Source organism: Leptonychotes weddellii, chromosome 5 (assembly GCF_054177405.1).
Source record: "Leptonychotes weddellii isolate Sample4059 chromosome 5, ASM5417740v2, whole genome shotgun sequence".
Taxonomy (NCBI): Eukaryota; Metazoa; Chordata; class Mammalia; order Carnivora; family Phocidae; genus Leptonychotes; species Leptonychotes weddellii.
The window spans coordinates 1,472,971-1,483,383 of NC_138373.1; the positions used below are offsets into that span (position 1 = coordinate 1,472,971).

A 10,413-nucleotide genomic window follows, 5' to 3' on the forward strand; every position below is an offset into this window, starting at 1 on the left:
CACAGCCTGCGCATGGGACGGAGTAACGCACCCTGATCCTCTGCTCCTGGTCGGCCCTCGCTTCCTGGCTGGCCTGGAGCTCCTGAACCTTCTGATTAGCCTCCTGACATTTCCTATCGAGAGAAAAGCACATCGCGTGCAGACAGAGGTGGGTAGTAAAGCCAGCAGTTACCCTCACCCTAGAGGCTCTCCAGTGTGCACCCCCCAAACCCCAGGGCACTGGGGCCTCGGTCTCCTCGGGTCACACCCCCAGCTCTCTTCCCTTGCCTCCGCTGCGCACCCCTGGAACGGCCGCAGCCGAGGCCCCTCCCGTGACCCCCCACGCCCCCAATCCTACCCAGGAGCGTCCAGAGCTCTCCTAGGACAACACCTGCGAAGGTAAAGGCCGAGATCCCAGGGACAGAATTCCGCCCTCTGACCTTTCAGACTTCCATGCCTGCTCAGAAGGCGGCTTCCGCCTGTACGGCCCCTCCAGCCCACACCCCACCCGCCCCAGGGGCGCCCCACACAGCCCTTAAAGCCTCACTTCTGGAGAAGCTCTCTGTGAGCAGGGGGCCCAGCCCCCGGGGAGGGAAGAAATGACTGCTCCCTGCTGTTGTTCTCAGAACATTTAAAACACTCCTCACCCTCACTTCAGTGGTCCCTGTGTCTGCCGCCAACAGCCTATGGACGGGGAGGACAGACCCTAAGGGCACCTGTAGGTCCTCGGGGCTCGGCACAGACGGCACGCGTGAACACTGGGTGCACAGACCACAGAGGGCACAGGATGACGAGCCAAGGCCTTCCTGTTCACGGTCTCCCACACCAGGAACCACCGGACGCGCAGCCCGGCACATGCCCCAGCAGGCTTCAGCCTGACCGGACCCAGGGCGACCCGCGGGCAGGCTCACCCGGCAAAGGGGCAGGGCCCCACCCCAGCGCAGCCACTCACTTGTGCTGCAAGGCCAGCTGCTCCTTGAGCTCCTGCCTCTCAGACTCCAGGCTCTTCACCTGCATCTCCTGGTTCATCACGCTCCACTGCAACTCGGAGACCCTCGCCTTCAGTGCGCTGATGGTCTGAAGGGGGGGACACGGCTGCTGCTTACGGGCTGTGACGCACACACAGAGGTGAGCTCCTGACCCACAAGCCCACGGGACAAATGGCCCCAAAAGAGCCTGCACCTGCCACCCCCCTCCTGTGGGCAGGGACCGAGCCCTCTTCTCCTTTCCGACCCACGACCTGGGCGGGGACGCCACACCTCAACCCAACGCTAGAGTATCCTGGCCTGCGGCCGGCCTCGCGCTTCCCTCAAGCAAATGGGAAAAGACTGGGTCATGGGGATGGGCTGCCTGCCGAGAGGCCCCCCCCATGATATCTGTCACTTGGGACCCTCGCTTGTGCCCAGTGTGCTTGCGTGGCTCCCCGCACCGCACCTGCCCCGAATGAACCCCCACCATGCCCCCATCCCAGCTAAACACTCCCTGGGAACCACAGCCACGTCCTGCCAAGAAATCAGAAATGGGGGACTGAGGCCATCTTCAGAATGATGCTACGGGAGCCCCCCCAGGACGGAGGAGCCACGGGAATGCCTTGGCCAGAAGGCAAGAATGGGGCCAAACACCCACCCCTGGGGAAAGCGCAGGCATGCCCTCAGCCAGAAAGCCGGGGCTGGGGAGGCTGGCCCAGGGCCAAGCCTCTGGACTTTCAGGGGCAGACCTGCTGCCCTTCCATCAGACTGCACCCTCACCAGGTGACCTCCCAGTGACCATCTGGTGACCGCTCTCCCTCTATGGCTTTCCCAGGAGAAGCCAGCTCACCAATCAGGCCACCAGGGAAGCCCACTCAGAAGCATCCCTGTAAATTAACCTCCTGGACCAGAAGACTGGGACCCGGTCCAGCAAATGCCCCGCAGTGAGGGACACCAGCAGTCCCAGGGCAACCCCTGCCAACAAGGAGGCCTGACACACTCTCACATGGCCCGGGGACCCACACCAACCCAGGACCCACGTCCCCCAGGGGAGGCTCACACAGGCCGTCCACATCCCTTACTCCATCCACCTGCTCTGTTACAAGGGTGCCTATCAACCCGCGCATCACAGAAGAATGGAGCCTAAAATACATTTAACTAGGAAAACAACCTTTGAGAAGTCTTCCTGAATCTAATTAACGCACACAGGACCCGGCTGCGGGGAAGCCCGGCAGTCAGCAGGAGGACTTCCCGGGGACGAGCATACGACCCAGGCACGGTGGGGAGAGCGCATGCAGGGGCAGTGATGATGGAGTCACCAGGGAAGGCTTCTCCAAGGAGGTACAAATAACAAACAAAATTCAGGGTCCTCCATCCTGACTGGCCGCCACCTTCCCACCCTGGCCCCTCTCTCATCCTCTTTGCAACCTGTGTGGCAAGGGTCTCCCCCGACCTCGCTCTTCACTGAACAGAGCGCAGGCCCCGCCCCCCCCATGGGCCCCACACCAGCCTCCAGAACGCAGCCTAGGCAAGCCAAGGGCAGCAAGGGGACTTGTCTTGAGGCCGATTCCAGCTCCTCTCCTGCCAACATCCACATCAGAAGACAGATGTAGGAACAACCTTAACATGCTCTCCAGCGTTGCCAAGGCAAAAATAACCTGCAGCCTGCTTCCCGAGATCTATCAGGTCAAGAAAAGCACGCAGAGACAGAATACCAATGATCTCGTGCCCTGCTCCCTCCCCGGGCAGTGCTTCATCCTTTTCCTCACTGCACCTGTGATCCGCAGTGCCGCAGCAAAGGGACGGGGAAGGTCAGGAGAGTCCAGTCTCCACCAGCATCAATGTCTGGGCTCTGTTTCTAAGATTTATACAACTTTCAACTGGTAGAGACGGTAAGAACTACAGTTCACGTATGCGCTGCCTCCAAAGACGTTCTCAAATACTAACAGACCTGCTAATAACCAAAGAAATGCAAATCCAGGGGCAACACTACACCTTTGGGAAGGGGGAAAAAAAACCCACAAGTACTTCCAGAAGATACCACCATCCGTGACAGGTAAGGCCACAGGGAACCCAGAGCCCTCAACAACGGCGCCAGGACAACATGGCACTGGTATAGCAAAAGCCAGACGCTGTCCCCAGAGACCTGAAACCCCATTCCCAGGACTACGTCAACATCAGTAACAGAAGTCAAAAGCCACGTGCAACCTGCCGCATGTGTGTGCATGTACGTACATCTACCAGGATGCATGCACGTGAGCAGAGTTTCAATACGACGAAATGCACACTATTCAACCACTAAAACTCACAATTACAAAGACTAAGTGTTTGATTTATGAACTGAGGCCACAGAGTGGAAAAGGAGTATTTTTACCAGGATTACAACAATGCAAACACTGCACACACACGGCAAGGAGGTGGAGGAAACCGCCCAGCGCCGAGGTAGGAGCACCCTGGGGCACCCACGCCTCTCCCCCGAGAAACGACACCCCTGGGACAACCCTCACCTCGCCGGCCGCGGCCAGGCCGTCCTCCTTCTCCCGCAGCTTCTGGCCGGCGGCGTCCAGGCTCTGCTTACACAGCCTATGGCGCTCCAGCTGCTCCTTCATCTTCTCCTCCGCCTCAGCCTCCCGCTCCTGCAGCTGCCGAATGCGCGTCAGGAGCTCCTGGTTGCGATCCACCTCGCGCTGCCAGAGTGGGGAGAGTAAGTGGGAGCCGGGAGGCCCACCCCACCCCTCCCTCAGGACGGGGACCCCTCCTACACCGGTGCCAGCCACGCATCAGGCCCCGCTCACACCACCAGAGGCCAGGCCCCTCCAGGCACGTCCTCTCCCACAGACCTGCAGAACCACCGTGCGTCTTATGCTGGGAAGGCAGCCCCAGGACTGAGACTCCTCACTCTGATGGAGCCGGTGGTCTCCGGAGATGGCAGTCAGCCACTTAGGAGCTCACCCTCAGCCCCAGAAGCAAAGGGACCACCAAGTGGGCACCTGATGCTGCTGACCTCTGGCCTCTCCCCGGGAGGCGGTGCTGCAGAAGGCCCAGCAGCACACCCGAGGCAAGCGCTCAGACCAGGCCTCTCCAGCCCAGCACCATGGAGGACCTGATGAACACAGAGGGACACGGCCCGCTCGAGGGGGCTGCAAGTCTGGCCTCAAAGAGTCGGGGGACCCTTCCACAATGCAGGGCCCCTGGCAGCCCCACCCCAGAGCGGCACATAGCATCTCTACTCAGGCTGCCCATCCCAAGTTCACAGAGGCAGTCCCTGCAGGTCCCCAGACCTCAGACACCAACCAAAGTTTCACCATCTGAGAGGTTCTGAGATCTCCACCCGTGGCCAAACTGGAAGTCCCTGAGAAACCATGACAGATGTCCAAGGCGCAAAGGGACAATTTGAAAGCCACCGGCTCAGATGGTTCCAGATCACATTCAACTATGTCTGTGGGTGGGAAGGGAAAGGCCTCTCACAGGGAGGCCAAGCCCAGCGAGGACCTGGGATTGGCTCAGCCCTGCACGCTTCGATTTCCCCAAGAAAAGACTTCCACCAACCGTGAGACAATCCCCCCAACTCGTTCCAATGCATTCTATGCAGGCCTGCACTGCACCCTGGAGACCCAAGGCAGCCAGGACAGGTCTTGCCCTTGATGGACTAATGGCTCAGGAAAATTCCAATGGCTCCAGACCCCCTGCCATCTGCCCGAGAGTCAGGGTAGTAGCACGAACACTCCACTTCCTACTACCTGATGGCCCCTGGTGCCACCTTTGGCCCTAATAACACACTTTTAAGAGCAGCAAGATTCCCACGGCCTCTCCCTGTCCCTTCCCACTAGTTCCTCCAGGACTGTCCCTCCTAGGACGACCCAGAACACCAGCTAAAGCCCCCCCTCAGGAGGAAGCCCTGGCAGCAATACCAGAGCAATGCCAAGGCCGTGGGACCCACTCGTAGGCCATGTTCCTGGGCTACTAGGCCCACATGGCACACCACAGCCAGAAGCCTGCATACCAGGGTCGAATACATCCACCAGCATCACACCCTGGAAGACATCTGCTATTTTTACAGGACTAGGAAAACGTGCAAATGTGCCACATAAGGCAAGAATGGGGTCAGACATCCACCCTTGGGGAAAGCGCAGGCAGGTCAGAGACATGCCGGTCCAATGCTTTGCCTAAGTCTTGGCAGCATTTCCACAAATCATGAGCACTCATTGAAAACCTCTGGCAAAGTGCTGTTGATCGAAGCAAAAAAAGGGATCTATGCCCTCAGTAAAAGCCTAGTACCTTCCCTAGATAATGGGGGGTTGCATTTGCCCAGTCTGCCCTGAGTAAGCCAGGGACAACAGGAGGTACCCCCAAGACTGGAGATCCTTGCTCTGAGGCCCTATAATCACGTGAGCAAGATTGGTCCGGCCTGGGCCTGAGACCTTTACACAACCCGGTGACTTTCTAAGCCTGTCATCCTGTGGTACCTCGTATTTCTGCTGGATTTACACCCCAAGTCTTCGGGGCAGGGGGGAGTGGGGGCTGGGGTGGGGGTGGCAGGGAGAACAGGCAGCCCAGCAGAGAGGCATGCGCGCAGACAGCCGTCCCCCCGTGCACTGCCCCCCTCAAGGACATCAAGCATAGCTGCTGGCTATGGCCGAACCAGGCCATCCCCAGCAACCCAGAGGCAGAGCCCCCAGGCTCCCTGCCGGAGGCTTGCCTGCCTCAGGGCCTGGCGGGCACCGTGCTCCTGCTCGCACCCACCTCATAGCGCCTGGCACTGGTGCTGGCCGCCCGCTCCAGCTCCACTCGGGCTCTCTTGTGGCTCAGCTCCATCTGCATCTTCTCCCGCTCCACCTGGACGACCTGGGACTTGGAACGGATCCGCTCCGCTCGTTCCTCCAGCTGACCAGGTCACACCCAAGGGGAAGAGAACCCTCAGCAGCTGTACCAAATAGGTGAGCGGCTTGTCCGACACTCACACCAAGCACCTGCCTCCAACAAGGCCCATACTCAGCCCTGGGGAAGAAGGATGGATGCTGGGCCCTTTGTTGGAAAATGGGTGGGGAGAGGCAGTAAACAAAGAGGAAATAATAACAGAAAGAGAAAGGTATACTTTAAGATGACAATGTGTAGGCTTGTTCTAGAAAAGAAGGCATGTTGGTTTCCTATTGCCGTGTAGAAAATTACCACACACTCAGCAGCTAAAACCCCATGTTATCAGTCAGGTTCTATGCACAGAAGGCCGGGCACACATGGCCAGGTTGTCTGATCAGGGTCTCACAGGCTAAAATCAACACTGGTGGCCAGGTTCTAAACTCATCTGGACCTCGGGATCCTCTTTCACACTCACATGGCTGGAGGACTAAGGTCCCGCTTCCTTGCTGTCAGCCCCAGGCTGCTGCCAGCTCCTAGAAGCCACCCACATCCCTTGCCATGTGGCCCTCTCCACCTCCAAAACCAGCAAGGCAGAACCCCCCATATGCAGAATCCCTCTCCCACTCTGAGTAAGTCAGGCCCACCATCTTCAGGTCCACCGATTTCTTAATTATGTTGGCAAAATCCTGCTGCCACAAAACCACATTAGTGTTTAAGTGGGAGAAAGTGTGGTCCACCAGGGGCCAGGGACTTAAGGGCCATCCGAGAAGTCGGCCTACCACAGAGGGTAGGTACATAAAGGTGAGGTCTAGCCTTGAAGGGCCTCAGAAGACACACCAAACAGTTCCGCAGAACCACTCACTGTGTTAGGGCTCGTCCTCGCGTGGACTAGAGCCTGAGCGTTCTAGGAATGGCTGGTAACACAGCAGCCCCCGGGCAGTAAAAAGAAATGCAGAACCTCAGGCTGCACCCCAGAGAGGCCACATCAGAAACCTCCTTTACACATAGCCTCAGGGATTCATACGCACACCGAAGTTTGAGAAGCACGGGCTAGAGCGAGGGGTTCTCAGTTCCACCAGGGCCACCTGGCAACATCTGGAAACACTGCTGACTGTCAAAAGAGGGGGTGGGAGCATGTGTTTGCTACCAGCATCCAGTGGGCAGAGGCCAGGGATGTCCCTTAACATCCCATAAGGCAGAAGCAAGTCCTGCAAAACAAAGAATTCTCCAGCCCCAAATGCCAGCAGTACCAAGGCTGAGAAATCCCAGGCCAGAGGAAAGGCATCTTCTCTACCCACCCCCTCACACACTCTTTGAGGGCCCGAGTCCACGCTTTCTTTATCCTCTGGCATTTTCTCTCATTTCAGTTCGCACCAGCTGAAGTGTGGGGGTTCCGAAGTCCACCCTCCATCAAACTCACTGGCCTTCCCAGTCTCGGCGGGCAGCGAGGGCCCAGCCGCTCCAAAGGACGACCCCCAGCTCCCGTGGGCCCTACTGCACAGCGGCCAGGAGCCCCAGAAAGGCGGTCCGTGGCCACATCTTCCTGGCCCACAGACTGCATTTGAGGGAAAGTAACTGAAACATGCTTCTATTTAAACCAACACTGACATGGAGCAGAGCCCCTGTAAACACTTTCCCACAGAAACACGACCATTAAAAAAAAGGGCAAGGGGGCGGGGACTGCCAGACTCTCCAGACCTGTGGGATCCCAGTTCCCCCACCTGCCGTTTGGGGCAGCTTGGCAGGGCACCAAACCACTGCCGGAAGTGCTGGGACAGCACAGGGCCCAGTCAGGGCCCTGACAGGTCTTGCAGCTATAAGACTCTGACCAGCTCACTCTGCCCACGGGATCCCCCACACGGAGGAGGCCCTCCACAGCACCAGCTTAGTGAGAACCGGGAAATTCTAGATTCTATAGTTCTGACAGACTGGCCAAAAGTTCCCAAACATTTGCATCAACAAGGTTACAACACTTTTTTAGACCAAATTGCCAACTTCTTAAACTGATCCCTCAAGTTTGTGGAACCTCAAGTCGTCCAGGAGACCTGACCCCTCTTTCATGGTCTACAGTAAGCATTGCTAAGAACGTGAAATCAAGTGAAATAAGAATTCCTATAGCAAAACTGCAGAAGCCACATCGTGGCAGACTGAAGCCAAGATCCGCAAACAGCCCCCCATAGTCTGAGACCAGGACATACTCAATCTTTCTCTCTACTTTCTCTCTACCCCTCCACACACAGGGCACTCACCTGACCTACCTGGCACCTGAACAGGCCCCACCTAAGGGCAGGTGTCTTCTACCCAGAGACCCCTTCGCGCCACAGGGCACTCACCTGCATGCTCTGCTGGTACTGCATCTGCAGAGAGCTTGGGGCAGAGGCGGAAGCGTCCAGTCCAGACCCTGCCTCCACCCGCTGAGAAATGAAGTTGTTCAAAGACCTCAGGGTGGACAGCACGGTGGTGTTTTCCCCCAGGTCATCCATGGCCACTGTGCTTCTGGAGGAAGACAGGGAGGGTCACCGTGAGCCTTTACAGGCCCCATCAGCTCTACCAGCGACCCCACGCTCCCAGTGCCTCTCGGAGTCCTTACGATACCCCAGTGTTCGTAACCACAGGTCGCGGTGAGCTGGCAACCCAAACTCATCTGTAAACTGGGGCTCATGAGAGCCACCGCACACAGGTGCTGTGAGGATGAGTCCAGCAATACGTTTCCAGATGGCAGAGGTGTAGCCAGGACCGCAGCTCGTCACTCTGCCTGTAACTTCACACAGGACATCTCAGGTTTCACAGCAGGCCAACTAGGTCTTTCTGCACATATTTCACACATCACGAAAGTGGGGTTTCAGAAAGTTACAGAACGGACTGGAACCCAGGTCTGTGTGGCTCTAAAGTCCAGTGTGCCGCACAAGCCAGTGCATGGCAGAGCACAAGCAACAGCAAAGAACCGGCATCCCCGGGGGGACCCCCTGGGTGTAGGTTAAGCATCTGCCTTCGGCTCAGTTCATGATCCCAGAACCCACTTCAGGCTCCCTGCTCATGGGACAGTCTGCTTGTCCCGCCCCACCTTGCGCTCTCTCTCTTGCCCTCTAATAAATTAAAATATTAAAAAAAAAAAAAAAGAACCCACATCCCCAAACCCGTACTGACCGTGGCCTGACGCCCGCCCGCCAGCCCGTGAGTGGGGAACATCCCAGGTACAGTTAATGAGCAAAGGAGTGAATTCCCACAGATGCATAGGTAAAAGGCTGGCCCTAAGTATTGGATTGGAAACACCTCCCTGCCAACACCCCAGGGGAAGAAAGTGAGGCCTCTCACTCAGAATCCCTGTTGGAGGAGAACAGAGCCCTTCTCCTCTGTGGGCCACATTAGCACCCCGGACAATGCGACTATGCTCAGCTCCTCTCAAACACACTGTGGATGGAAAACGGATTGCAAGACAGAACAGGACCAGCACCGAGTGCTGAGAGCCTGGCAGATACAGGCCCGAGCGGCAGGAGATGGCAGAGGTCAGCTCCAAAAGGCAAACCCCTCCGGCTGCCAAGATTAGAGCGGGGCCATACTCTCCATCCCCTAATGCGAAACTTAGCCACTATGTCCTGTTCGGGAGAGGCCATCCCCTGTAGGAACTGACGTGTGTAATCCACTGGAATGAAGAGCACACACACGTTTTCAACTGCCTGGAACTAAGCCGCTGCACAAGGCATGCGATTAGGCAGCAGCTCAAACTCCACCCTCTTTATCCAACGGACTCCGATCTTCAGCAACCCAACCACGGAAACCGAAACCCCGGGAAATCACAACCCCTGGGCTGCGTGTGCAGAGCATGCTGCCTGTGAGCTGCCCTTCTGGGCCCAGGCACCGCACGGGCACTTCTGCAAACTCTGGGCACACGGGCGGCTCCGCCAGACCCCAGGCGCTGGGTGGGGGTCGGCCCCGCTCCGACCCCCGACCGCTCGCCGCCACCAGTGTAGCCGGCTCGGACCCCGGCCCCGCTCGGACCCCGGCCCGGCTCCCCGCCACCAGTGAAGCCGGCTCCGACCCCGGCCCCGCTCGGACCCCGGCCCGGCTCCCCGCCACCAGTGAAGCCGGCTCCGACCCCGGCCCCGCTCCGAGGGACCGAGGGCGGCGAGGAGGAGGCCAACGGGCAGGGGGAGAGGGCAGCGCCCGCGCCCAGCCCGTCCCCCGGCCCCGGCCCGCCACCCACCGCCGCCCACCGGGTACCCCGGCGCCCGGCAGCTCACCTGAGCCGCGGCCGATCCCCTCCGCCTCTCAGATCTCCCTCCCCTACGCCCGCGCCCGCGTATCGCGAGACCTGCCGCCGCGCTCTCGCGATATCTGGGCAGAGCCGACCGTAAACACCCGGGTCTGCGCACCGGCGAGTCCTGGGAGCTCCGCGTGCGCCCCGGAGCCGCCCGCCCCCCGGAGACCTCGCCGGGAGGACTCTCACCAAAGGCCGGCCCGCGGGCCAGTCGGGGTGCCCGCCTCCCCCAGCGGGACGGACATCCACTGGGGCGGTGGCCTCTCACCGTATTGTGTAGAATAGCACCGCCCAACGGTGGCCTCTTCGGGCCAAACTTTCCGGCTCTTGACAACTCCCAAATTTTGCTAC

General features: G+C 58.9%; 1 protein-coding gene across 10 annotated transcripts in view; it reads right to left on the reverse strand.

Moving 5' to 3' along the window:
• Positions 1–10,352, reverse strand: part of MAD1L1 (mitotic arrest deficient 1 like 1) — a 317,188-nt gene extending 306,836 nt beyond the window's left edge. For 3 of the 10 annotated variants that reach the window (XM_081819245.1, XM_081819247.1, XM_081819244.1), the window contains exons 1-6: positions 10,046–10,205; positions 8,138–8,300; positions 5,691–5,831; positions 3,455–3,634; positions 932–1,056; positions 32–113 (exon numbers count right to left, since the gene is read on the reverse strand). In XM_081819245.1, the coding sequence (XP_081675371.1) occupies positions 32–113; positions 932–1,056; positions 3,455–3,634; positions 5,691–5,831; positions 8,138–8,287 (678 nt within the window). In that variant the 5' untranslated portion in view covers positions 8,288–8,300; positions 10,046–10,205. Of the gene's footprint in view, positions 1–31; positions 114–931; positions 1,057–3,454; positions 3,635–5,690; positions 5,832–8,137; positions 8,301–8,399; positions 9,436–10,045; positions 10,207–10,251 lie in introns of those variants that run through there. The other 7 variants (XM_081819241.1, XM_081819242.1, XM_081819243.1 and 4 more) reach the window with 7 other exon arrangements.
• Between the last annotated feature and the right edge of the window lie 61 nt (positions 10,353–10,413).